This window comes from Drosophila sechellia, chromosome 2L (assembly GCF_004382195.2).
Source record: "Drosophila sechellia strain sech25 chromosome 2L, ASM438219v1, whole genome shotgun sequence".
NCBI lineage: Eukaryota > Metazoa > Arthropoda > Insecta > Diptera > Drosophilidae > Drosophila > Drosophila sechellia.
In genome coordinates, this window is record NC_045949.1 from 3,387,359 (window position 1) to 3,411,771 (window position 24,413).

A 24,413-nucleotide genomic window follows, 5' to 3' on the forward strand; every position below is an offset into this window, starting at 1 on the left:
TTGAACTTATTTTGAAATATTTTCGATGTGAAAAGAATTCTATGGTTCAGTATCAAAGTAAATTCCGAGAGCAGCGAAGAGTACGGTGAAGCCTATTAAATATTGAATATTTTGTATTTAGATTTGTTGATATTTATAAATACGTAGATATTCAAACTGTATTTACAGAACTAAACATTTAAAATTAATTACATTTTTTTTTTGCCAGCAATGGGGTTTTGGTATTTTTGAAATTCCGCATTCTCCTAAGGGAGTATTCCTCATAACTAACTCTATGGTCACACCGAACACAACAAAAAGAAATAAGTGTTTAGTCATTTGCAATCTGATTTGTTTCTCGAAGTTTTCCCAATAACAGCCATATATAGCATCCGAAGCAAAGTGTCTGCTTAGTGTAGAGGAAAACAGTAACCAGAGAAGTACAATCATGGAATTTCCACACCTGGGACAGCACTGCAGTGAGGCAACGTGCAACAGATTGGGTAAGATCGAATACCATACGCCAACCCGGAAGCAGAAGCTAATTAAATTAGGTTCCATCCACTTCCAGATTTTCTGCCCGTCAAGTGCGACTCGTGCGATAAGGTCTTCTGCGCCTCGCACTATAGCTACGACCGCCACAGCTGTCCAGGAGCCTACAAGAAGAACGTTCAGGTACCCGTCTGCCCACTGTGCCGGGAGCCCGTGCCAACGCCACCTGGAGTAGAGCCCGATGTCACTGTGGGCCAGCACATTGACCAGCAGTGCAAGTCGGAGAGCAAGAAGATCTACACCAATCGCTGCAATGCCAAGGGCTGCAAGCGAAAGGAGCTCATCCCGGTGACCTGCTCCCAGTGTCGCTTGAACTTTTGCCTGCGGCATCGCCACACCAGCGACCACGACTGCAAGCCTATGCCAGCATCTTCGACATCTTCCTGCACTGGGGGATGGCAGTCCATATTCAAGACCTCCTCGGACTCACGATCCATGGCTGCCCAGGCGGCCGAGAGACGCAGGCAAAGCAAGCCCGCCAGCAGTAGCATTAGCAATACCAATTCCAGACCTCGACCTGTGCAGGCCACACAAGTACAAAACATACAGGGCAATATGGTAAGTTGGCAAGCTGGTCTCAAACATAAACAAGAACCAAGACTAGTATTTATTGGGTGAACCCAATGATTCATGAGTCATCTAGACCGTTCTAGACTTTATCAAACTTTTATGACTTCATGATTGAAATACTTACAGAGCGAAGACGAGGCCCTCGCACGAGCCCTAGCCTTATCCATTATGGAGCAGGATGACGCGGCGGAAAGCAACCGCCAAGCTCCGGCACCAAACAACGCCCAGCAGGTGGCTGTGGGCGGTGGTGGCAATCAGCAGGGAAATGCCAAGGACAAGTGCCTGCTGTCCTAGGTCTCAGGAGGCAGCGCAGCGCAGCCAGCTCTCAACATATCCATCACTTGACCAGCAGCTAGAAATCTGCCCAACTATTAGATGTTAGTGAAACTACGTTATTGTAATAATTTGTTGGTAATTTACTTCGACTTCGTCACATTCTTCGTGGTTTAGCAAAAATAAATCAATGTTAAGTCTACATTTGGAAAGCATAGATAGTTTTTAACACGGATCTTTAAGGGGAAAGAAGGGAATCGACCCTATTGCGAACAGATCTTACTAAGATAAATATGATACAAGGCTTAGCTACATAAATAGATACACGATTATAGTTATACAGATACATTGCAAATTATTCGGAATTGGCCTGCGTTTGCGTTTCCGCCACTTGCTCCTCCTCGATCTTGGCAGGAGGTGGTACTTCCGCGGGCACCACTTCCATCTGGCCAGCGACTTCTTCAGCTTTCGGCTGCTCCACAAGTTCCGATTTGTTGGACATCGTGCTTAACTTTCTGCCAACCGTGGAACCATCCACTGACGACGACGTACTTATTTTGCGGGCTGCTGCTGCAAAGCTGGCGACTCCCTCGGCGGCCAAAATACTGGCACTGGATAAAAGTATGGAAACTTGCTCCGCCGACGGACAACTCGTGATGATCATATCATCTGTAGAGTAACCATTTGTGGTCAGCAATTGTTCAAGCTTCACAAACGATTGAATGATGTTGTTCTGCATAGAAAGATAGAGATGAATAAATCCTACTTTGTTGGCCATCGTTAAAGCTTACTCGGATCGGTCTGAAGATGATGAACTCTGTATCACGATTGCTTAGGTAGAGCTGCATGGAACGCTGCAGCACGGCCAGCTTGGCTTTGATCAGGCGCTGTGTCTCCTGGATTATACTGCTGATCTGCTGCGGACTGGCCCATGGACTTTGCCTTAGAACGTAACTGGCTTTTGTCGACTCCGGCGATTGGGGCGTGGCTGGAGTGGATTGAGCCAACAGACTCTGCGCCTTATCCAGGAATGTGATGAGAGGGCCAACCAGCATGTGAACTGCATCCTTGATGTACCTCTCGCACACCGACTTGAGCTGACGGTCCACTTCCTTGCGAGAGTCGAGCAAATGCTCCTTGATCTGCGGCGTGCCCTCCAGAAGGAATTCCAACAGCGCATTATTGCTACCCATCGAAAAGAGCTGTTTGCGCTTCTGCAGCAATCCAAAGGCTGCCGTCTTCACCTTGCTGAAGTCCAGCGAAGTTTCCTTCACCGTAAAGTCCACACGAAACGGTGCAATCTGTTCCCGCAGAATTAGGAGATGCTTGATTTCGAAGAGCTCGCCGTCAATTGGCGTCTTATTGGCTGATATCTTGCCAGCCGCATGAGAGACACTCTGTATGCACAGCTTGAGCGCTTCCTGAGAAAGGCCTTGGAAAATGGGTCGATCCACGCAGCGGTAAAGCCTCGAGAGACACACCAGTGTCCGACGCACTGTGGGGTACCACATGCCATGCAGATCGGCCGGGGAATCTATATACGTTAAAGGTTAAACTCTGTTCGGACTCGAAGGTTTCAGAATCTTACTCATTTGCTTCACCGTGTAGGCAGTGGCCACGCTTTCCGTCTCCACAGCACTTGAAACACTGGAAATCATGGAGTTGCGAGAATCGGAGCGGCGCAAAGGGGCGGGTTCTTGAAGGGACAAGGCAATGCTCTGAAATATATGCATTATTTAGTTCTCAATCAATTGAAAACTTCCAAACCACTCACCTCCATCATTTCCAACTTCTCGGGGTAGGCCAAATCTCCCGATGAGGGATTAAAGTTCTGAATGTCCGACTGCAGGTATAGATGCGCTCGGAAGACTAAACGCTCCTGCACATCCTGCAGCAATTGGTGCGCGATGGTGGCAAAGGCCTCCAGTGCAACAGCTAAATGATACAAACTCAATTAAATGTTCTTGAATTACTACCGGATTCTGTAAACTTACGGTTCTGCTGGACGTGCTCCTCCAGCATTTCAATCCGTAGAATGGAACAGATCTCCGCCAGCGTTTCCAAGTGATTAATATGTATAATAAAGGGTCGCATGGTGTCATAGAGAATGGTGCACAGACCCTCCAGATAAACCCTGTGGGAAAAATTAGATCAGTTATAGTTTCCAACTAGATATACGGGTATGTCTTACGTCAGGTGTGGTGCTCCCGTGCTGAAGAACTGGTAGAACAAACGCTGTTCGTCCTGGCAAACATGCACCAAAAAGGCGCAGGCGCTTCGGGTGAGAGAGCAGTGATCCCCTTTATGGGCCACCTTAACGTTTTGTATGGACAGATTCACCGCCGGCGACATAACACTGGCTCTTTGCGCCAAGTAGTGCTGTTGTAGGTCCGCCATCAGTTGAGCGTAGTCAAGGCTGTGCTCCGACCGAGACTCAATCAACTGGGCGACCCGCTTCACCTTTGCCGCGGCCGTTTGATATTTGCCGTAGTACAGAGCGAATGCGGCATCTGGTGCCTTGAGAGCAGCGGCGGCATCCGGCACATTGTTCTTGGGATGGAGCGTGGCCTCGGTGGCCTGGTTTATCACGCTCGTCACATAGTTACGCACCAGACCCGAGGCTTTGGCCAGGCACTGCCTGTACTTCACATTGTAGGCGGCTGCGTCCTTGAATTTTGGCTGTCAATGAAGGATATTAGTATATAAATGACCGCAGTGTAACAGACAAGCTCACATTCTCCTCGATGTAGTTCAGGCATTCGTCGATCTTGTTGAGGCACTCGCGGAACGCTTCGCTAGCCACCGAAAGCGTGGGGCTCTGAAGTCGCTGGTTGAGCAACTCCACCTGGCTAAAATAGTGCAGACGGCGTTGAATCTCGTGACTCAGGTCCTGCAGTCGCTCCTGCTCCTCGATCAACTGCTCGCTGGCCGTGTTCAGAGCGCTGGTCTTTTGCGACACAAAGTCGTACTCGTCGCAGAGAGCGCCCAGGCGCTCCATGGCCCCAGCGATCTGGTCCAGCATGTGGGAGCACTCCGCTTTGCGCTGCTCCAGCTGCTGCAGGTATTTGTGGTAGTCGGCATCGCCACGTTGCTCGATCTCGGCGCTGACGTCCGCGAACCAGAGCAGAAACTCATTGGTGTTCTGGAGTCCCTCCGCAGGTAGTTTGATGTCATCACCGCTTTGCGAAGAAGCAGCTGCTTTTGAATCGGTAGGATCCGCCTGGCTGGGCGTAGCCGGTGCCGGTGCCTATAAAGAGTCTGGTTGCAATTATCCGATTGCAATTCGAGGAGGAGTACACTCACCGATGGTCCGCTGTCGCGCCACAGATTGGTCAGGACGTCCAGGTGCTCCTCTTGCTGGATACTCAGAGCCGCCAGCGGGTCCGTTTTGGACTCCCATTGCATCAGGCGATTGCGAATCTTGCGCAAATTCTCATTCTCGCTCTGAATTCGTTCGACGTCATCCATTTTTCTGCGGCGGATTTGGAAACAATCAATCAGCTGTTCAGAGATGACCGGTCTGCGCCTTGCAGTACTGCTCAGCAGGAAGATCTGGCTAACACTAAAACTATATTTTGATTGATATAGGTTGCCTCTATTTGTATGGTATCATTTAACTTCCCTAATATGTTATGTAATAAATAATTTTAGATTTAATACGTTTCAAGCTCTTTTTATGCTCGTCTGTTTTTTAACATATGATTTTACATTTAATATCTGTCCGTTTAGCTTGGCGATTATATAGCCAAGGTTTCAGCACTGACGGGTCGTTTTCCATCACTGGCGGCATCAATAAAGTTCTGTTCTCTATTGTTTTTATTGAATTTTGATCAGTTTTTCCGGGTCATATAGCATACGATGGCGCCGCAGCCGGTGGTTACGGGGCTATCTCCGAAGGAGGGTCCGCCTGGCACCCGCGTCATCATTCGCGGCGAATTTCTGGGCACCCGAGTGCACGATCTAATTGGTAGGCGTAGCCTGGCCCAAATAGATTCTGTTTTCTGATGACTTTCCCTTCCCAAAAAAAAAAATTTAAGGTCTGAAAATCTGCGGTTCAGATTGCCTGCTGTCGGCGGAGTGGAAATCACCAAATAAAATCATCGCACGCACTGGTCCGGCGAAGGGAAAAGGCGACATCATAGTGACCACTTTGAGCGGTGGAGTGGGCACGTCCACTGTTCAGTTCCGTGCCTACCACGAGACCATTGGTCCACTCAAGGAGTCCGCCGTCTGGATCGAGGAGTCGCCCTCGCAAAATTTTGCCTGGGGTCGACGCACCCTGGCCCAATCCGGACTAACGCAGGAGGATCCACTTGGACTATCCATCGAGGGTAACGAGCAGAAGATCCCCGAGGACTTGCGCGATCTCTTTCCCGAAGCTTGCGGGGATCTGTCGCAGGAGCACTTCTCTCCGGCCTGGTTTCTGCTTGAGAATCACCTGGCCACCTCCTTCGAGGATCTCAAGGCGGGCCTGTCTTATTTAAAACGGAAAGTGGAGAGCCAAAAGGAAGGTCAGCTTTCCTTCCTGAAGTCCAATGCAGGCTCGGTGATTGACCAGCTCGATACGCTTATGAACATCCGGGACAAGCTGCAGGAGGATGTCAAGCTACACGGCAATGAAACCCTTAATATCTTGGAAACTTCCATAGAGAGTGAGTGGGGTTTATAGATTGAGATATCTTATTCTAACATTTTTATACTTATAGACTCCATTAGCGAATCGCAAAAGATATTCACGGATGTCCTGGTGCGCAAAGAAAAGGCGGATTCCACGCGGTCCGTTCTGTTCGCCCTGTCGCGTCACAAGTTCCTCTTCTGTCTGCCCAATTCGGTGGACAGACGTGCCAAGGCTGGTGAATACGACATTGTGGTTAACGACTACTCGCGCGCCAAGAATCTCTTTGGCAAGACGGAGATTCCCATTTTCCGCAAGGTGCTCGAGGAGGTCGACCACAGGATCCTGTCCGTAAGGAAACAGCTGCACGAGAAGGTGGTCAAGATGCCACAAAGCGTGGAGCAACAGAAGAAGCTTATCAAGGCACTGATCAGTCTGGAACTGCAGCAGAGCGGAACCCCCATTGGCGATAAACTGCGCAACATCGATCCCGCCTGGGATGCCATCGAGGCCAGAGCCAAATATCTGGAGTGGACATTTCGCCAGACCTTTGACCAGCACACCAGCAAGGATTCGAGTGCGCAGGAAAAGGCCAAGAACAGGGATTCCAGTCAGGCGCCCAATCGGGTTAACTTCTGCGAGGAACTGTGCGACATTGCCGCCTCCCAGCTGCCGGACTTGTGGCGTCTGGGCCAGCTATACTTCACCGGCGAGCTACGCGGACCTCATGATCCCAAGCCAGGGGATTTCAAGCGAATGGTTTTGAACGCCATCGAGAAGTTCTGTGTCTACTTGAGGTTGGCCATCCTCATTGCCACGGATCAGCGCGCCCTGCGTCAGTCCAGCGGCTTGGCTTGGCCCATCGGCTCCGCATCGGCAACACATCAGTTTCTACCCTGGATTCCGCAGTGCCTGCGCTTCACGAGGATAGCCTACGCCACGCTCATAAGCCTGGATCTGCCCTCGGAAGCGCTGGACATCATACAGAAACTGATCGATGAGGTGCGACTTTTCTGCTTCTCAATTATCTTCAAACGGGCCACGGATCGGTGCAAAAAGCTGGGCAGCCAGGAGACCTGGGAACTGGGCGTGGAGGAGTATCCAGGTGCCACATTGCTACCCGCCGCCTTGGAAGCATTGCTTATCGAAACGCTGGACGAGGTACAGTCTGTGTGCATGCAAAGGGAGACCCGGGAGGGCAATCTCCTCGAGCCGCAGTCGGATGGACAGAGAGAGGTGACACAGCGACTACAAGAATTCCTATCCGCGTTTAGCGCGGTGATCGAGGAGCTGGCCTTTCACTCCCACGACGAGGAGACGCCCACCCACAATGTGTCGCAGCTACTTGGATTCCCCAACGCCCAGCAGCCAGATTCGGTGGCTGGAAGCAGCGGAGCAGCGGCTGTGACCTGGGAGCAGCGCATGCTCTGTTGCCTGGCCAACTACGCGTACTGCAATAAGATCTTCTTCCCTCGCCTTGGTGACATCTTCGTTCGCTACGGTTACCCGCTGCCCACGCTGGCAATCGAAACTGCGCGCTACACGGTTAATCAGCTCTTTACCAATCTTCTGGAGGAGTATGTCGAGCATAAAGGCGATCCGCTGGTCGGCACCATCGAGCCCTCCATGTATCTGGGTCGTTTCCAGTGGGATCACGAGATGGAGATCGGCCAGCTGCGTCCTTACGCTCACGAGTGCTGCGATAATTTGGTTGGTGTCTACTCCGAGATCTACAGCATCTCGCCGGCACTGCTGCGACCCATCCTGGAGTCCATTGTGCAAACAATATCCGAAGAGCTGGCCCGTCTGATGAGCTGTGTCCAGCGGTTCAGCTTCACGGGAGCGATTCAGGCCCACGTGGATATCCGTCTATTGAGGGACTCCCTGGAAGGTTACGTCAATGAGACTGCCAAGTGAGTGATCTAAATGAAATGCTTCTGAATTTCAATAATTCCCTTAATCTGCAAAAGGAACTACTTCATGGAAGCGTTGGAGGCAATCAATCCGCCCCTGAGTGGCGAGCAGAAGCGAAAGGCGGACGAGATTCTGGAGCGCGTCAAGCGGAACATGCGTTTGCAGCTGCTCTGCTTTAGCGTCAAGGACCCCTAGGCACATTCCACTGCAGGGCGCAGCCCATGTAGATAGCGTATACTTTAACTAGCGTGTGATTACCCGTGTTCTAGGGATAAATCTTTATTCGATTGCATAACTTTCTTACTTACTACCACGACTCACAAGCCCAACAGCTTTGGGTCAAAGTTGAAGTCGTTCTTAGCCATGGTCTTGATGACCTGCTCCACATCGATGGTGTTGAACTTCTCCTGCACGCGCTGCTTGATGGGGTTCTCGATGGCGTCCATGATCTGGTAACGCAGCAGGTTGGGAATGACGTTCACCGCAAACTCCATGACGTAGTCTAGCGTTCCCGCTCCGTCGCATCGCACCTGTATGTTGCCCATGTCAAACTGCAGATCGGTGATCTGCGCCCGCTTGCGTGTGTCCAGGGATTGGCTCAGGGCCACGGTGGCGCGTATGTGCTGAACCGTGAATTGTACGTGACCGACGCGGGTCATCATGCCCACACCCACCTCCCACTGGCCGGCTCCCGTCACCTGCTGGGTGCCTATTTGCAGGACGACCGACACCGTTTTGTTGGCCATGCCAGCGGTTATGTTGCCCACGCGGTAGAAGCTAGAGATTCCATTGATCCAGGTGTGTGCTAACTGGACACTGAACACGCCCATGGTGCGATTGACATCAGGCAGGTGGTACGGGTCGTAGCCCTGCTGGCGCACCATCTTGCGTGCCATGGCAATGGCGCTGTCCAGTGGCGTTATAGAATTGGGCAGTCGGCGGTCGCCCAAGGTTTTCTGGATCATTACGTTGATCTCGCCGCGCAGCTTCTTGTCCGCCTCCGTGAGCATGAATGGTTTCATGGCGTCGAAGACCAAATTGGGAGCACCGTTCACCACGCTCTGAAAGACGCTGCCCACCAGACCGAGGTTCTGGAAGTCCATTGTCATGTCCGAGAAGGTGATGTCGATCTTGATGCGGTCCGTGGCCAGTTGACCGTCTTGTTCGACGGCCAAGAAGGCGGTTGCCTCGGCATAGACGTTCTTCAGGACTACAGTAAAGGGTCCATTGGCTTTCGAAAAGAATGAACTGAGGGTGTACTGGCCCTTGACCAGCATCTGATCCAGCTGGAGGCCACCGTTGAACTGCAGGATAGAGGATTGGAAACTTTAAGCCAATTCGAAGTCAATGGTGAAAACTTACTCTCATTTCCTTCAGGTCTAGGTTCATTTTATCAATGCGGAACTTGGATAAGCCATACGCCTTGACCTGCTTCATGTCCAGATTGGCCATGCCCATGCTCTTCTTCACATTGGGCACCTCCAACGGATCGGGCACGGGCACGCCGGGCAGCCCCTGCGGATCCTCCTGCTGAAAGTGCACGAGCATGGCCTCCACCTGGGCGGCTATGCTGGCCTGACTCTCCTTGATCTTAAGTGCCTCATCCGACTCGCTGGCTTCCTGCTCCACAGCTGCTCAAAGGTCATTAATGAGTGGCTTAGTTCCGGTAGTGCTGAGGCTGAAATTCGGCTTACCATCGCCAGGCTCCTGGGAGTGAACAATGTGGCAGCCACTTGCCAGCAGGCCCACGAGCACGACCACTATCAATGGCTTCATCTTTCGGGGATTAACTGAAGCTGCTGCTTATCAGTTTGAAAATGGAGGAAAACGCGCCAGCCTCCGTTCTCTACTCGGAGCAAACACGCACTGACGACTGGCGCGTTAATCAAAAGATAATGATGAGCCGCAGGCGGCGATCCGCTTATCTAAGGGCGACTCTGCTCGCGGAGCTGCTGATTAAACTCGGAATTGAGATTGAGTGACTTAAGTGAGCGGAAGCGGCCAGCACAATGGAGAATCTGTAGGCACTCATTGGACTCACTCCGCTCCCAGGAACGATGTTCTAGAAATCATGAACCAGATTGCATGATGCAAAAAGTGTTACTGTTCGAAAACAGTTTTGAAAACCAAGGAAAATCGCACGTATTTCTGAGTAGCAATGCTCATGTTTATTTAAATATTTTAATAGTTATATGTTCGCATATATAATATGGGTATATATGGCTTACTTGAATTGTTGTTCTTAATCCTAGGTTCACGTGCTCAAAAAAATTCATGCTCAAAAAAAGTCTTAGCCTATTCAAAAAAATGTCTTAGCTTATTAAAAAAAAAGGTTATTTAGCTCACAGCATCCGCATTTTGGGCAAAGCATTTAAGTAAACTATAATTCGCTGTTCGTTAAACGAAAATAATCTTTAGTTTTGACTTATGCTTTACTCTTAAAAGGATTATCTTTGCTGCAGCTGCAGAATTGCTTTAAATAGTTATGTATACGACTTTTGGCTTAATACGTATTAAAAAACAATTTAGTTTTGGAAACGTTTGCTGAAATCCTCAGGTTGTAGAATGCTCCTAAAAGATATTTGGGAGTTGATTTAAGTGGAAGTTGCGTATGTGGAATATGTACCGCAACGTAACCATATGTTAAAAACAAGGGAGAACGCTATAGTCGAGTTTCCCGACTATCAGATACCCGTTACTCAGCTTGCTTCATCATTTTTCTGGGATATCCACAAGTATTGGGGAATAAAATTTGAAAATATTTAAAAATTGCACAAAAGTGTGGGCGTGGAAGTTGCTAAGTGGGCGCGGCAACATGCAACAATGTCTCTAGAATTCGTATGCTTAATCTCAACCTTTTAGCTTTTATAGTTCCTGAGATCGAGACATTCATACGGGCAGGGAGAGATCGACTCAGCTATTGATCCTGATCAAGAATATATATACTTTATATGGTCGGAAACTAATCTAGTATACAAAGGGTAGTATACAAAGGGTCTACGAATAACGGGTATAATAAGAGGATTAAAGACGATACCACGTTATGGATGCAATTCAGTGCTGAATTCAACCATCCATAACATACATAAAATTTATCCTTTAAAGGATGATATCTGGACATCACTGAACACATTAAAAAAAATAAATAAAAAAAAAACATATAGGGATGAGTCGCCTTGCTTACAAGTCATCCGAGCCCGACATGATCTCCTCGAACAGTGACTGGGCATTGTCAGTGGCCGATGATCTGTCGCCAGCGGCAGAATTGCTCCTGGATCCGCCACTGACAAGCTCATCAACCGTGTCGAGGGCCGAGAAGTTGGCCCTTCCTCGGCGTGTTCGACTTGTCCTGAATTTCTTGGCCGGTGTCTCGATGACTTCCCTGTCAGGAGCAGGAGGCGGTGGTGGCGAAAGAGACGGAGGCGGTGGATTCGGCATCGTAATTGGTGGCATCATGTAAGCATGCTGGGGAACGGAACCGTTGCCATCGGTGTGCTGCAGCTGGACACGCATAGTGAATCCAGCGGCGACCGGATCAAGGGGCTTGTTGCCCTGGAAGATATTGAAGCCTGCAATTCGAACAGGGTTAGAGAAGTCCAACACAGCGATGAGGTAACTTACCCTGGTAGTCGCCTTGCTCATTCTGAACAAGTACTAAAGGATGCTGGGAGTGCTGCAAATTGTTTAGCGGCACTAGGCTTATGGCTTCTTCAGAAGAGTCTGGCGGCGCACAGTCCCGACTGTTCTCCTCCTGCCTGGGCTCAGCTACTACCGGCTCCTCCGACTGAGTCATCGGCTCTGGAACGTCCTTCAGCATTTCGAAATCCTCAAAGTCATCGTCCTCATCACTTTCAACGTAGTCCTCTTTGTGCGGATTCTTGCAGCACACGCAATGACACCCAGCACAGCTGTTGTAACTCTTGTAGCAAGGACACCGGGAGTTCCGGCAGGTGGTGAGGGTATTGCTCGAGCCAGAGATACCGCAGCGGCACTTCGGCTTCGGAGGTTTCACCTTTTCCTCCTTGTCCTTGCCCCGAACCCTGCGAAGAGCGCCCTTTCCAGATTGCACTTTAGCCTTGACCTCAGACGGCGCAGGCTCAATTTTGGCAGCTTGTGACGCTTTGAGACTACGGGTTCTCTTTCGCTTGAGCGTTGGCTCGTCAATGTCCTCCTTCTGCAGTTCCGCACTGCTGGGGTGCTGGTCCTTCTCTTTCACCTCTTCAGCCGCTTCCTTTGCGTCCTTAATATCTGTCTGCAACGGCTCCTCAACCTGCAATTCTGTTTGCACCTGACCCAATTGTGTTTTTGTGGCAACATGCTCCTCTACTGCCTCCTCCATTTCGGCTTGTGTAGGTGACTGTGAAGTCTGCACATCCAATTGTTGATCTTCCTCCTTGTGCTCAGCTACAACCTCTGACTGAATTGAGGTCTCTTCGGCCTCTTCAACGGTGACCAAAGCCTCCTCAGATCCCGCAACTTCCAACTCAGTCAATTGATCAGAGATTTCGTTGGGTTCCTCAGCGGAGGTAAGCACCTCTAGCTGAGTGGATGTTTCAACGGTCTCCTCAACGGACTCCTCAACGGACTCCTCGACAGTCTCCTCAACGGTGGTGGAGAGCACAGTCAACTGTGTGGACGTCTCAACGGTCTCCTCAACGGCCATTTGCACCACCTGGCCGATTTGCAGTTCCTGTGGATCGAACGTCGTGGTCGCAGAGGTGGGCATCACGTAGGAGACGGCAAAGTTGTTGCCGCTATTGGTGTAATTGGACATCGAAACCGCACCGGAGAGGTCCACCTGATCCGTCCACGCTTGCTCCATGAAGCCCGACTCCGAGCTCTCGGTGGCAATGACTATTTGCCCGGCGTGGGAGAGCAGGCCCATGCGAGATCCTGTGGGCAGCAGGGGAAGCGGCGAGAAGTGACCCTGCTCCGCTGTGGCCGCCGCCTCCGCCTCAATGTCGCTGATGTTGAGGTGATGATCGTAGGGTAGTTCTGGAGTCGTGGCCGCCGTCGTAGGCGGCGTCTCCGCGGGCAGTGACGTGGGCATGTCCTTGAGAAACGGCAGATCCGGCTGGGGCAGAAAGGTGTCGAACGTGTCCGAGATGTTTGAGCCCTCGCGAATGAACTCCTGTGTAGTTTTGGGCGGCAGATTGATGCGCGGCACCAGCTCCCTGGCCACCTGTGGCCGCATCCCGGCCAGCTGCCCAAATAACGCCGAATGCAGCAGGTGGACGCACAGTGTCTTGTAGCACAGTAGCTGGGTACCCATCATGCGGTTCTCCTCGTAGGTCTTGAAGTCGGAGCAACCCTCGCACTGGGTGCAGCTGGGAAACAGATGCTTCTTACCGCGCAGGCACAGCCGGCACACGTTGTGCTGGCACCGCTTGCCTTTGGGCGAGTAGGGATCCACCAGCAGCTGGCAGCAGACCACGCAGGACAGCAGCTGCCGTAGCTCGCCGATTCCAGAGTTCAGCTCCTCCACCCGCCGCTTGGAAAGATTCGACGCCGGTCGGAGCGAGAGGCGCGTCACTTTCAAGTATGCCGTCTGGGCCAGCATGATGGCTATATTTTTATTCCCGGGACTGTACGCACGCCGCTGTTTGTTTACGTTTTGCAGCCCAAAAGTGAGACTCCGCCCGCCAAGTGCCTCGTCGGACCTACCCACGCCGCCTGCTCCGCTACCTGGTGCCTCCTGGGCTAGTTACCTGCAATTCCTTGCCCGTAGGAAGTCAGTTACACATGCTTAGACCGCGTTAATCCTCGATTTCATAATTTAATGGCAACTTCACTGGAACGCTTTTTGTTGGTTTCACTTTTTCGTTGCTTCCTTATCACTATGTTTCACGTGCAAAAAAAAAAAAAAATATGTTGTTTCTGTTTGAGAGGTCTCAAGTCATTGTTAATGGTTATGCTGCACACTGTACAGCGTTGAAAACAATAAGTTAACAAAAACAAAAAAAATTACCCAAGCAATACTGCTAAGCGAAGCCAGTGTGACCGCAGTGTGCCAGTGCGAACTGCCAGCTGCAGTGCGGCAGCGGTGTGACCGCAGTGTGCCACTGCGAACTGCCAGCTGCAGTGCGGCAGCGGTGTGACCACTTGCGCGAACAGCTGATTCCAGTGCTCTGAGGAATTTTCGCAGTTATAAACTGCGGTCCTACAACAAATTTTAACACTTAGTTTTTCAAGTAAATATGGGTTTTTAAGTATATTCCGTCAAAGGAAAGCGGAAAACCTTGGAAATTATTTACTAACAGCTCTTCCGCTTACGCCAGGTGGTAGGAAAGCCAGAAAATGCCGGAGCCACGCAGTCCGATGGCCAGTTTCGCCGAGTCGGTGCTAAATGTCATCGATGGACCCATAACTTGGTTCCGTGGTACGTAATCCACAGTGATTCCCATTTGACATGGTCCTTGGAGTCTCCCTATGCTGATAGTTTGCGCTTCCTTTGGCCAACGATCTGAAAAACCGGACAAATTCCAGACAATTACATAATGACATAACCTCAACTCGCAGTCCATTTGTTTTTGTTTACACTGCACTGTATTGCTAAAATGTTTATAATCTACCGTTTTTAGTAATCTAGCTAGCGCAAACTAAATAACTTATTCGGCAGACCTTAAACGCCGTCCGTTGCTATATAGTTTATTTAGACAAAGCGGGATCATGTTTTTCAACATAAATGCATTAAGGCTAGTGTATTGTATTAATTGCCTTGTGTTAATCCCACAGAGAGCATTGTGGAGCCGAACCAGCAGAAGCAGAATTGGTACCACCAGCGCTTCCGCCGCGTTCCGACGATCGACCAGTGCTACACGGACGATGCCGTCTGCCGTTTCGAGGCCGATCAGCAGTTCCGCCGGGATCGCATGGTGGACAACGAGATTGTCAACATTCTGCGCCAGCGCTTCGAGGACTGCACCCTCTACGAGGCACCCGATCACATGGTCAAGTGCAGGCCGCTGATGGATCAATACGAGAAGGCCACCGAGAACTGGTTCATCAAGTGTGAGTGGAATCCCTGACCCACCTTCCAAGTTGTATGTGATATATAACGAGATATAACCCATTTTAGATGGCGACTTGGGAGGCTACGCCAATGCCAAGACCGCGTACATGAAGCAGAAGCATCGTCTGATCTGGGAGCGTCGTCATGGACCAGTGGGAAGTGGCATGAAGGAGGAGGCCGCCCACTAAACTCCGCTTTTATGATGATGTTTTGCTAGTTTCATTATCCGTTAAAACTAAATATACACGCCGTAAAACGATAGTCCCAAAGATTGAACATTCTTTCAATTGTTTCAGTGTATAAGGTAAGAGCTACTAGGTATTATTTAGGACTACGGTAATTTCAATTCATTTGTCTATTAGTTGCATTTATTTCTAGTCATTTTTTTCTTAAAATAAATATTAATATATGCGTTTGATATAGAATTTTGGCTGTAGGCTAGCTTAAAACTAATAGTTCTAATTTGTTCAAGTGAATTAAAAATATTAGTTTTTGTCTACGTACTCAAATAAGTTCACAGAATATTGTGATAAATCTTAAAACTCACAAAGTAATTCTTCAGACTTTTTCGCATAATTTCTAATTTTTTTTAAAAAAGGAATGCACAGTCCAGGAATCATTTGCTTTTCTTAAAAAAAGAAAAAATTACACTCTTAGAAATAGAAATTTGTTCGAGCCTTCTAGAATTAAGCTAGCTTAGATTACTTTCGAGCTCAGCTAATCGAGACCAGCGGCTTGTTGATGAGACTCTTCTTGAGCTTAGCCAGAGCGCTATTTGCGGCCTTGTCTCCTGGCTTCTTGTCCTTGTTTTTGGGACCCAATGGTATCATGGTTGTGTCCATTAGCTTGCGCCGGAATCCTTTGTAGAACTGCAGCACGTGTGGATTGGCCCACACCTGCTTGGCGTCAAAGTCCAGGATGCGAATGGATTGCAGGGACTTCGCACGGGACAAGGCCACGTAGGCCTGTCCAGCCTCAAATACTTTGGACAGGGACATCTCCACGCAGTCGAGGGTTAGTCCTTGACTCTTGTGTATGGAAAATGCCCAGGCTAACTTCAGTGGCACTTGACGTCGTGTTATGTGACTTCCTGAGGCGGTCTTAATTATCCACCTCTCGTGCTTGCAAACGTATTCCTGGTTGTTTTTGAACCTGACCACTGGCAGATCCTTCTCCATTCTTACAACGACGCCTCGAGCTCCGTTCACCAGTCCATTGGATATGTTTATATTCTTTAGCAGCATCACTTGGGCGTTAACCTTTAGGTACAACTGAGATGGAGCCTGGATTTGTTGATCCAGCGTCCTCGTCATGGTGGCATCAGAGTCGTCAGCCTTGAATAAAATCTTGTCGCCATCGAGGTTTTCCAGCTTGGACTCGTTGATGGAGTTCGCATCGTTTGTGTGGGAGCAGAGTTGAGTGGCCAGAATGCCGTTTCCCTCGATTTTCTGTTTTGATGTAGCTGCCAGTCGACTGGTTATGGAATCGTTCACATGACCAATGCGGAGGTGGTTCAGGATCTTTACGAACTCCGGATCCGATTGCCGATGCACTTGCTTTAGTTCGTAGACACACTGGATGCAAGTCTCCCATGCGGAGGACTGGAAGCAGAATCGCTGCTGGGGCGTGGCAGTGGGCGCTGCTCCGAAATCTCCCTTTATAACCGGAGGAAGTTGCAAGAAGTCACCGCACAGGATGAGCTGTATGCCGCCAAAGGGTCGATCATTGCGACGAATGTGACGTGCGACGGCTTCAATTTTCTGGGAAAATAAATGTTAACATCTTCCTAAATTCAAAGTAAAGATAAAGTACCTCAAAGAACTGCCCGTCCACCATGGAGATCTCGTCAATGATCAAACGCTTACACTTCCTCCACGTCTGGGCATTCGCAGGTCGGGAAGCCAGCTCCAGACACCGCTGCATGGTGGCGTCTCCACCTCCTATGCCAGCGAAGGCGTGCAAGGTGGTCCCACCGATCAGGCACGCTGCCACTCCAGTGGACGCCGTGGCTACCGTTCCATCGGGCGGCAGGGCTGAGATAATTCTGCGGAGCAAGAAACTCTTGCCAGTGCCTGCTGAACCGGTGAAGAACACGTTCTTGCCCGAGGTGCACGCCCGCAGTACTTCCATTTGTTCCTCACTGAGTCTCAGCGACTCGTCGGTGGTCGACGCATATAGTTTCTTGGCAGCGGGCATGGTGCCCCGTTCCTTCTCCTCCTTGAGCTCCTCGAAGCGACGTTTCTTGGCGCCCTGGGGTGACGGCGTGGTCACTGACCCCTTGGACAACAAACCCGCCTTTTTGCGCGCCAAAATCATCTCGGCCGTGGTGACTGGAGAAACGTCGTCAAAGCTGCTTGGCTTGCCCGACATCAGGTGCTCGCGGAGTTTCTTCTGCAAGGTCGCATCGTCCGGCTGAGATCCTCCCTCGTTTCCGTTCATTTTAATGAAGATTGTTCGCAGGAAGAACATCAAAGTGCCCGGCGGAGCATTCGATAAATAGAGAGTGCACTTCTCCGCCTTGAAGTTGAAGGTGGCCTTGCCCTCCGACATGAACTTCTTGTGCACCATCAGATCCTTCAGCTTGAACTTCAGGGGCTTTAGTTTCTCAGGCGTCACCTCCACAAACAATTCACGAAGATCGTTCCGCACCAGTCGCAAAGTAGCCGTCTTGTAGGCCAGTTTGCGACCCGTGATGCCCACCGCATTGGTCCACTGCATGTTCACCGCACAGGTGAGCACTGCGTCATTGAGATCCATTGCGAAATTAACTTAACTTCAGTCAGTTTCCGATTAAATTAAATTAAATTAAATACAAAATCAAAATCTTTTCCATGCGCTTGGTCTCCGATCGGCTTATCGATATGAGCGTAAAATTATCGATATCAGAGCGGTTGGTGTGAACGTAACTTGATCGTGCACAAATACGCCATAATGTAGCAAAGTTCCACTCGATCAGCTGTGTCCCAAACCAAAACCAGGGAGTCGATTATCCGTTACAATTTCAATTGCAACATTTAAAGATTACAAAACAAGTAGGCCAGGAAAATTAATTTGTTGAGCCTATCACTTCCAATTGCACACTAATTAAGAAATATCACAATGAATATGGATCTGAGATTGATTGTGCGTCTGTTGCTGGCCATTCTATTGACTTCCTTGGCAACTACCATTTTAATGGGCAAGCAGATACACAGAAGACTAGTGGAGGGCATGGTCAGCACAATCGGCGAAAAGTATAATTCGCCAGCAAGGCAGCTTCTAAAAAGGGAGATTGCGGATATCCCACCACCACTAACACTGAACCAAACTGAACTGGACATCTTAAAGACCCAGCGAAACAATAGTTTCCGCCTGCCCCAGCAAGAAGCTCTTAAGGAGTGGCAGGAAGCGTTATCCTTTAAAGAGGATAGAAGCCGTACGGGATTGGGTGAGCAGGGAAGAGCAGTTCAGTTACCAAACGCTAAAGTAGGCCTCGATGAGCTCCAAGACTTCTATGCCCAGCTCTCCGATCGCATTTCCCTGAACAGATCCTTGCCGGATAGCAGACCTATAAGGTGATTAGTTATCAAGTTTAAAATAGTATGCAATTCAAAGACTTAAAACTTAGTTGCGGGAAACGCCAGTATCTGGAGAACCTACCCAATGTGACAGTGATAATGGCCTTTCACGATGAACACCTCAGCGTTTTGCTAAGATCTATAACGAGCATTATAAATCGCTCTCCTGTTGAGTTACTCAAGCAGATTGTCCTCGTGGATGACGATAGTAACTTGCCGGAATTGGGACAACAACTTGAAGAGATTGTGGCTCAAAGCTTTCCCAAAATCATCCAGATCCTAAGGCTTCCAGAACGACGTGGCTCCATCAAAGCAAGTATGGAGGCAATCAAGCTGTCCAGCTGCCAAGTTTTGGTTTTTCTAGACCCCCACATCGAAGTGAACAGCAATTGGGTATTATTAACAAAGAATCAATTAATGTGGATAAATCTAGATAATTTCTTACTTTACAGTTGCCTCCCCTGCTGGAACCTATAGTTATTAACCCACATATAGTAACCGGTCCCATTTTGGATGCCATCTCACGCAGGACATTTGCTTATACCAAACAAAATACTATGACCCGTTCCGGTTTCAATTGGTGGCTTGAGACTGAGAGATTACCCATTTTTCCCGAGGATAAAAGTTCTGATTCCACACCCTACCGCACACCGGTTTTATCAGAAGCTATGGCGATTGACAGGAACTACTTCCTACATCTGGGGGGATTTGATGAGCAGCTGGATACCTGGGAAGCCGAGAAGTTCGAGATAAGTTTTAAGGTCTGGATGTGTGGTGGAATGATGCTGCATGTTCCTTGCGCCCGGGTGGGTCACATAGGTAAAAGACCCATGAAATCGATTAGTAGTCCAGGGTACTACCGTTTTCTGGCCAGGGTTAGTGGAAAAACAACTTAGAACATGGGGCATGGGAGCGTATACGTAATATATTGTTAAACCTATTAAGAATATTATAACATTGTAATAAAAGCATCTCTCCCTAGAACTACAAGCGAGTAGCTGAAGTTTGGATGGATAATTACAAGAAGTACGTGTACGACAAGAACCCGAAGCTCTATAAAACGGCGAATGCTGGTTTTCTTTTCCAAAGGAAAACCAAAAGAGAGGCTCTGGAGTGCAAGACCTTCGATTGGTACATGACCAAGGTGGCTCCGGATTTTCTTAAAAGGTACCTAGCATTGGATTCGCCTTCGGTTTTCTCCGGGGTTATTGAGAGTGTGGCATTCCCTGGATTCTGTGTGGACTCCCTGAATCGTAGACACACTAAGCCCGTGGTTTTAGCCCGCTGCACTGGACATAATTCAATGCCCGGCGAGCATCAGAACTGGTCCTTAACGCGTGATCATGAGATTCGACTGGGGAACAGCAAAGATGATTGCTTGGAAGCGCAGGGCCTAAGGTCAAAGTCCGTGTGGCTCTTTCGCTGCCACGAAAACGGTGGGAATCAGTACTGGTTCTACAATCACCGTCATCGCTGGATCCAACAGGGCCAACTATGGGTGTGGTGCCTGGAAGCCCAGTTGGCCCGTGGTCAAAAGGTTGGCAAAGTTCTGGCTAATAAAATCTGCGATAAAAACCAACTGAAACAGCAATGGAAAGTTGGGCGAAATGCGCCATATGATCCACAAAGGGAACCTAATTAAAATGTATAGCACAATTAATAAAATAAATTTGATATGCTATTACGAATTTTATGAAAGTATACCTTCAGATACAGATGGCGTCCACCCTAGTTCCGATAGTGCCCGTGCAGATGGCGCCACCATGACGCGCGCTCCGCTAATTTGAATTCGCATGCGAAGATATTTTGTTTATTATTGTTCTTTTCGCCCGACTCTTTCTCAGGTGAGTGCGGGATCTGGGCCTGACCTTACACGTCACCGGGCAGCCGCCTCGTCTGCCACTGATTGATAGTGGAGAAGCGTGTTATTTTGGCCAACTGAAAATGTGAAAACTTTTCCGCCGCCTTATCACTGAGTCGCGGTTTCCCAATTACACTAATGGCTGTGCTTTTTGCCAGGTGGCTGCTCCTCTGCTGCATCGGCATGCCAGCAGTCAGTATTTTGGACTTCCGCCGCCAAGACGTCCACATGGCCATGAAAAAGAGATACGTAAAGCGCCTGGTGCGCAAGGTGGTCCTCCTCTTGGTGGTCATTGTCACTGTGTCTTTGGTCACCACTTTGGTGGTCGAACGGCGGATGAAAAAGGCGGCGGAGCTGACGGAACAACTTGATCCGAATGGAGATCCCATAACGCCCGTTTTCAGGGCTGCCAATATACATCCAACTCGGAAGGCGCCACGACCACCATTTCAGGATCGCAACTCCGTGGTTGATATCCCGAGAAGTGACAAACTCCAGGGATTCCGACTGCCGGAACCGAAAGGAGAGCGCAAGGATTGGCACGACTATGCGGCCATGGAGGCGGATAAAAAGCGATCCGGTTTCGGTGAGCACGGAGTAGCCGCGAAGATCGATAATCCCGATGAGAAGCAGTTGGAAAAGGAGCACTACGAGATGAACGGCTTTAATGGCCTCATATCGGATCGAATCTCTGTGAATCGATCTGTGCCAGACGTCCGACTCGAGGCGTAAGTACATTCCGCATAGCGTGTTATCAATAGTTAGAATGCTCTTATTTTTACAGTTGCAAGACCCGGAAGTATCTGGCCAAGTTGCCCAATATCAGCGTGATTTTCATCTTCTTCAACGAGCACTTTAACACCCTGTTGAGATCGATATACAGTGTGATAAATCGCACTCCACCGGAATTACTTAAGCAAATTGTGCTCGTGGACGATGGCAGCGAGTGGGATGTTCTGAAGCAGCCTTTGGACGACTACGTGCAGCAGCACTTTCCACATCTGGTGACTATAGTGCGCAATCCGGAGAGACAAGGTCTAATTGGAGCCAGAATAGCTGGAGCCAAGGTGGCAGTGGGACAAGTGATGGTCTTCTTTGATTCCCACATAGAAGTCAACTACAATTGGGTAGGATTTTCTAGTTAGCATTATGTTTGAATACAGAAGAATACTCTACGTTGCTATATTTACAGCTGCCTCCCCTGATCGAACCCATTGCCATTAATCCCAAGATCTCCACCTGCCCCATTGTGGATACTATTTCGCATGAAGATTTCTCTTACTTCAGCGGAAACAAGGACGGAGCACGTGGTGGATTCGATTGGAAGATGCTGTACAAACAGCTTCCGGTTCTGCCCGAGGATGCGCTGGACAAGTCCATGCCGTACCGGAGTCCCGTGATGATGGGCGGCCTGTTTGCCATCAACACGGACTTCTTCTGGGATCTGGGCGGCTACGACGACCAGTTGGACATCTGGGGCGGTGAGCAGTACGAGCTGAGCTTCAAGATCTGGATGTGCGGCGGCATGCTGCTGGATGTTCCCTGCTCGAGGGTGGCACACATATTCCGGGGGCCCATGAAGCCAAGGGGCAATCCAAGGGGACACAACTTCGTGGCCAAGGTGGGTGCTTTTCTCTAACCAGTCCTATTATTCTAATTCATTCTCTTTGGTTTTAAATCTCATTTAGAACCACAAACGCGTGGCAGAGGTTTGGATGGATGAGTACAAGCAATATGTGTACAAACGTGATCCGAAGACCTATGATAGCCTGGATGCCGGGGATCTGACCCGCCAGCGTGGAGTCCGAGAGCGACTCAAGTGCAAGAGTTTCCACTGGTTCATGACGGAGGTGGCGCCCGATTTCCTTGTCAAATTTCCGCCTGTGGAACCACCCAGTTACTCCGCCGGCATCATTCAGAACGTGGCCAACCCGGTGTATTGCCTGGACAACATGGGCAAGTCCACCGAGGAGGCGGTGGGTATGTTCAGCTGTGCGGACAACAGGACCCATCCGCAACCCAATCAGTTTTGGGAGCTCTCCATATTCCGAGACCTCCGGATGAAGGGCTTCGACTCAGTTTGCCTTGATGTGCACGAGGGACCGCCGAATGCCACCGTCTGGATGTGGAACTGCCACAGTCAGGGTGGCAATCAGTTCTGGTACTACGATCGTCAAACCCAAAGGTTGGTGCACGGGGAGAACAACAAGCGCTGCCTGGAGGGATTTGTGGAGAACGGCATAGCCAAGGTGGTGGCCAATGCCTGCGAGGATGGCAACGATCGCCAGCGCTGGGAGTTCGGATTCGTGAACCACACCATGCTGGACACCTTCTACGAGGGACTATAGTAGACTTTCATCCACGAGCCACTACCAACCAATTCGAGTAACCACAGGCCAGATGTCGATCGGTTCAGGTCGGGGACCTCGATCGTCACGGGTTTAGTTCATTGATCGTTGTGAAGGTTTCTGAAAAAAAGTTCGCTAAGTAAATTCCATTTTTCCATTAATTCTTGCCCCATGCATTATTGATATATGGCAGCGGAAAGTGAAAGATCTGGACAGGCAGATCGCAATCGGAGCGAGGATTCTCTTCGATCGCGAGCCACAAACTCTGATCTTTATTTGCTGTACGTACACTATCTTTAGGTATTAATGTTTCGAAGAGATCCTCGACTACTTTTAACTATGTGAAATTAAACAATAATAAAAGTTACAAGGCTATTGTAGAATCAATAAATACCTTAAATATTTCTTTAATATAATATAGTTGTAAGTAGTGAGAGCATCTGCAGTACTTCTACAATTCCGATTTGAATTTTCGACTGTCGCAAAACCTTATCAGCAGGGCTGTTGACCTTTCTACATAAGGAGAAAGAGGAGTCGGGAAGCGGTAGCAGACACCAGATAGACTAGAGAAGTTCCCACCCCTCCGAGGTCTGAGGTGCGAGATCCCCCGATCTCCTGTCTCCAGACATATTGTTAAGCTGATGTAATTTAAGACGCAGTTGCGCGATTCTTCCAGGAGCGGGCGACGATCAAAGATCCCTGGATGGATGTGGATTGATGGAAGGCAGCAGGCAATGACTTAGCGTCAAGCTGTCTCGATCTGGGCTGGCTTTATCCTTATCTATGCAGTTCATTATCTTCCACACGAAAGCACATGCTAATTTATAGACAACGTGATGTTGTTTTGCTCATTTCCTCCGCATATTTTATTTTCTCGTCGCTTTTCATATTTTGTGCATAAACAAAGTCAAATGATTTGATTTCTTTGGCCAACGCGACGACGTCGCCGCTTCTCAATCGGATTCACAGAATGTGGGTCATCGACGTCAGCGGAGATGGGGTCTTATTTGCTTCTGAAGATTCCCCTTGCTAAGGCAAATTACTTGCTGAGGGGGGTTTGGTAATGGATAACAAAAGTGCTCAAGTTATACTTGTTTACCTTATTCAATAGTGTATATCTGCGAGTTTTCTTGGGAACTTACCTACCACTGAATAAAATGTGATTGCCATCTTAAGTGAGATGGCTGGATAGTAAGCTATATGACATTCACTCATACTCTATAAATAATTCGAATTGGTAAATCACAATACATTGTCTTAGAAAACCCCTTTTTTTAATCCTAAATACCTTTATATTATATTGCAATAATAAAGCACATTCATTGATTTGATTACCATGTGTATTTTGCAGAGCATCCAAAAATCATAGGACTTGTTTTGTTTACGTTTCTCATGGTTTTTGCTCTAGCCGAAAAATAAAAACAAGTCGATGTCGTCTAGCCCATTCACAACCATCTCAGACTCGTTTGGGAATAGAACCCACTGATGGTAATGACCCACCGTTCGTCCGTATGTTTCACGCAATCCGATGGTGCAATTTCATCAGCCTCCCCAAAAAAGATTTCATCCGAATTTTACTATAAACATATGTATGTATGTATGTTACCTGTCCCCCGGCGGATGGAAAAAAACACCCATCGGCGCTTAGAGAACCGGCTAGGAATATCTCAAGACGCATTTTCACTTGGCTGCAACGCAGTAGGAAAACTGCCTGCCGTCTCTTTCCTCGTGG

At 49.1% G+C, this 24,413-nt stretch overlaps 9 protein-coding genes across 9 annotated transcripts; 5 read left to right on the forward strand and 4 right to left on the reverse strand.

The window, feature by feature from the left end:
• The first annotated feature begins 271 nt into the window (after positions 1–271).
• Positions 272–1,576, forward strand: LOC6621135 (AN1-type zinc finger protein 2A). The gene is made up of 3 exons (XM_002045275.2): positions 272–482; positions 551–1,089; positions 1,228–1,576. The coding sequence occupies exons 1-3, from the start codon at positions 428–430 to the stop codon at positions 1,393–1,395; spliced, it is 762 nt and encodes a 253-aa protein (XP_002045311.1). The 5' UTR covers positions 272–427; the 3' UTR covers positions 1,396–1,576.
• Positions 1,497–4,866, reverse strand: LOC6621132 (conserved oligomeric Golgi complex subunit 3). The gene is made up of 8 exons (XM_002045276.2): positions 4,678–4,866; positions 4,109–4,621; positions 3,566–4,053; positions 3,369–3,508; positions 3,149–3,309; positions 2,963–3,092; positions 2,166–2,908; positions 1,497–2,107 (listed from the first exon to the last, which is right to left on the reverse strand). The coding sequence occupies exons 1-8, from the start codon at positions 4,840–4,842 to the stop codon at positions 1,730–1,732; spliced, it is 2,718 nt and encodes a 905-aa protein (XP_002045312.1). The 5' UTR covers positions 4,843–4,866; the 3' UTR covers positions 1,497–1,729.
• A 278-nt stretch (positions 4,867–5,144) lies between these two features.
• On the forward strand, positions 5,145–8,195 carry LOC6621133 (exocyst complex component 2). Its single transcript, XM_002045277.2, has 4 exons — positions 5,145–5,341; positions 5,412–6,026; positions 6,081–7,902; positions 7,960–8,195. The coding sequence occupies exons 1-4, from the start codon at positions 5,233–5,235 to the stop codon at positions 8,096–8,098; spliced, it is 2,685 nt and encodes an 894-aa protein (XP_002045313.1). The 5' UTR covers positions 5,145–5,232; the 3' UTR covers positions 8,099–8,195.
• On the reverse strand, positions 8,148–9,772 carry LOC6621134. The gene is made up of 3 exons (XM_002045278.2): positions 9,598–9,772; positions 9,266–9,534; positions 8,148–9,207 (listed from the first exon to the last, which is right to left on the reverse strand). The coding sequence occupies exons 1-3, from the start codon at positions 9,677–9,679 to the stop codon at positions 8,221–8,223; spliced, it is 1,338 nt and encodes a 445-aa protein (XP_002045314.1). The 5' UTR covers positions 9,680–9,772; the 3' UTR covers positions 8,148–8,220.
• Positions 9,773–10,048: 276 nt separating this feature from the next.
• On the reverse strand, positions 10,049–13,958 carry LOC6621136 (E3 ubiquitin-protein ligase msl-2). The gene is made up of 3 exons (XM_002045279.2): positions 13,872–13,958; positions 11,525–13,740; positions 10,049–11,472 (listed from the first exon to the last, which is right to left on the reverse strand). The coding sequence occupies exons 2-3, from the start codon at positions 13,461–13,463 to the stop codon at positions 11,084–11,086; spliced, it is 2,328 nt and encodes a 775-aa protein (XP_002045315.1). The 5' UTR covers positions 13,464–13,740; positions 13,872–13,958; the 3' UTR covers positions 10,049–11,083.
• A 47-nt stretch (positions 13,959–14,005) lies between these two features.
• On the forward strand, positions 14,006–15,186 carry LOC6621137 (NADH dehydrogenase [ubiquinone] 1 beta subcomplex subunit 10). Its single transcript, XM_002045280.2, has 4 exons — positions 14,006–14,094; positions 14,182–14,282; positions 14,639–14,914; positions 14,982–15,186. Exons 2-4 carry the CDS (start codon positions 14,201–14,203, stop codon positions 15,101–15,103), a joined length of 480 nt encoding a protein of 159 aa, XP_002045316.1. The 5' UTR covers positions 14,006–14,094; positions 14,182–14,200; the 3' UTR covers positions 15,104–15,186.
• A 75-nt stretch (positions 15,187–15,261) lies between these two features.
• On the reverse strand, positions 15,262–17,764 carry LOC6621138 (ATP-dependent DNA helicase PIF1). Its single transcript, XM_002045281.2, has 2 exons — positions 16,728–17,764; positions 15,262–16,675 (listed from the first exon to the last, which is right to left on the reverse strand). The coding sequence occupies exons 1-2, from the start codon at positions 17,670–17,672 to the stop codon at positions 15,629–15,631; spliced, it is 1,992 nt and encodes a 663-aa protein (XP_002045317.1). The 5' UTR covers positions 17,673–17,764; the 3' UTR covers positions 15,262–15,628.
• A 115-nt stretch (positions 17,765–17,879) lies between these two features.
• LOC6621139 (putative polypeptide N-acetylgalactosaminyltransferase 10) lies at positions 17,880–20,252 on the forward strand. Its single transcript, XM_002045282.2, has 4 exons — positions 17,880–18,469; positions 18,523–18,865; positions 18,925–19,347; positions 19,455–20,252. The coding sequence occupies exons 1-4, from the start codon at positions 18,015–18,017 to the stop codon at positions 20,112–20,114; spliced, it is 1,881 nt and encodes a 626-aa protein (XP_002045318.1). The 5' UTR covers positions 17,880–18,014; the 3' UTR covers positions 20,115–20,252.
• A 219-nt stretch (positions 20,253–20,471) lies between these two features.
• On the forward strand, positions 20,472–23,072 carry LOC6621140 (N-acetylgalactosaminyltransferase 4). Its single transcript, XM_002045283.2, has 4 exons — positions 20,472–21,061; positions 21,118–21,460; positions 21,526–21,954; positions 22,022–23,072. Exons 1-4 carry the CDS (start codon positions 20,472–20,474, stop codon positions 22,679–22,681), a joined length of 2,022 nt encoding a protein of 673 aa, XP_002045319.2. The 3' UTR covers positions 22,682–23,072.
• The last annotated feature ends 1,341 nt before the right edge of the window (positions 23,073–24,413 follow it).

What these genes read in the sequence shown, in the direction of transcription:
- LOC6621135 (XM_002045275.2), top strand. Translation starts at nt 428, where the DNA reads ATGGAATTTCCACACCTGGGACAGCACTGCAGTGAGGCAACGTGCAAC. An exon ending in GGCAACGTGCAACAGATTGG is followed by an intron (nt 483 to 550) that starts GTAAGATCGAAT and finishes ATCCACTTCCAG; the next exon opens with ATTTTCTGCCCGTCAAGTGC. An exon ending in AAAACATACAGGGCAATATG is followed by an intron (nt 1,090 to 1,227) that starts GTAAGTTGGCAA and finishes AAATACTTACAG; the next exon opens with AGCGAAGACGAGGCCCTCGC.
- LOC6621132 (XM_002045276.2), bottom strand. Translation starts at nt 4,842, where the DNA reads ATGGATGACGTCGAACGAATTCAGAGCGAGAATGAGAATTTGCGCAAG. An exon ending in GGCGCGACAGCGGACCATCG is followed by an intron (nt 4,622 to 4,677) that starts GTGAGTGTACTC and finishes GACTCTTTATAG; the next exon opens with GCACCGGCACCGGCTACGCC. An exon ending in TGAACTACATCGAGGAGAAT is followed by an intron (nt 4,054 to 4,108) that starts GTGAGCTTGTCT and finishes CTTCATTGACAG; the next exon opens with CCAAAATTCAAGGACGCAGC.
- LOC6621133 (XM_002045277.2), top strand. Translation starts at nt 5,233, where the DNA reads ATGGCGCCGCAGCCGGTGGTTACGGGGCTATCTCCGAAGGAGGGTCCG. An exon ending in CCGAGTGCACGATCTAATTG is followed by an intron (nt 5,342 to 5,411) that starts GTAGGCGTAGCC and finishes AAAAAATTTAAG; the next exon opens with GTCTGAAAATCTGCGGTTCA. An exon ending in CTTGGAAACTTCCATAGAGA is followed by an intron (nt 6,027 to 6,080) that starts GTGAGTGGGGTT and finishes TTATACTTATAG; the next exon opens with ACTCCATTAGCGAATCGCAA.
- LOC6621134 (XM_002045278.2), bottom strand. Translation starts at nt 9,679, where the DNA reads ATGAAGCCATTGATAGTGGTCGTGCTCGTGGGCCTGCTGGCAAGTGGC. An exon ending in CTCCCAGGAGCCTGGCGATG is followed by an intron (nt 9,535 to 9,597) that starts GTAAGCCGAATT and finishes ACCTTTGAGCAG; the next exon opens with CTGTGGAGCAGGAAGCCAGC. An exon ending in TAGACCTGAAGGAAATGAGA is followed by an intron (nt 9,208 to 9,265) that starts GTAAGTTTTCAC and finishes TCTATCCTGCAG; the next exon opens with TTCAACGGTGGCCTCCAGCT.
- LOC6621136 (XM_002045279.2), bottom strand. Translation starts at nt 13,463, where the DNA reads ATGCTGGCCCAGACGGCATACTTGAAAGTGACGCGCCTCTCGCTCCGA. An exon ending in TGAGCAAGGCGACTACCAGG is followed by an intron (nt 11,473 to 11,524) that starts GTAAGTTACCTC and finishes TTCGAATTGCAG; the next exon opens with GCTTCAATATCTTCCAGGGC.
- LOC6621137 (XM_002045280.2), top strand. Translation starts at nt 14,201, where the DNA reads ATGCCGGAGCCACGCAGTCCGATGGCCAGTTTCGCCGAGTCGGTGCTA. An exon ending in ACCCATAACTTGGTTCCGTG is followed by an intron (nt 14,283 to 14,638) that starts GTACGTAATCCA and finishes TTAATCCCACAG; the next exon opens with AGAGCATTGTGGAGCCGAAC. An exon ending in CGAGAACTGGTTCATCAAGT is followed by an intron (nt 14,915 to 14,981) that starts GTGAGTGGAATC and finishes AACCCATTTTAG; the next exon opens with ATGGCGACTTGGGAGGCTAC.
- LOC6621138 (XM_002045281.2), bottom strand. Translation starts at nt 17,672, where the DNA reads ATGGATCTCAATGACGCAGTGCTCACCTGTGCGGTGAACATGCAGTGG. An exon ending in TGGACGGGCAGTTCTTTGAG is followed by an intron (nt 16,676 to 16,727) that starts GTACTTTATCTT and finishes TTATTTTCCCAG; the next exon opens with AAAATTGAAGCCGTCGCACG.
- LOC6621139 (XM_002045282.2), top strand. Translation starts at nt 18,015, where the DNA reads ATGAATATGGATCTGAGATTGATTGTGCGTCTGTTGCTGGCCATTCTA. An exon ending in TCGAAGTGAACAGCAATTGG is followed by an intron (nt 18,866 to 18,924) that starts GTATTATTAACA and finishes CTTACTTTACAG; the next exon opens with TTGCCTCCCCTGCTGGAACC. An exon ending in ACTACCGTTTTCTGGCCAGG is followed by an intron (nt 19,348 to 19,454) that starts GTTAGTGGAAAA and finishes ATCTCTCCCTAG; the next exon opens with AACTACAAGCGAGTAGCTGA.
- LOC6621140 (XM_002045283.2), top strand. Translation starts at nt 20,472, where the DNA reads ATGGCTGTGCTTTTTGCCAGGTGGCTGCTCCTCTGCTGCATCGGCATG. An exon ending in CCAGACGTCCGACTCGAGGC is followed by an intron (nt 21,062 to 21,117) that starts GTAAGTACATTC and finishes TTATTTTTACAG; the next exon opens with TTGCAAGACCCGGAAGTATC. An exon ending in TAGAAGTCAACTACAATTGG is followed by an intron (nt 21,461 to 21,525) that starts GTAGGATTTTCT and finishes CTATATTTACAG; the next exon opens with CTGCCTCCCCTGATCGAACC.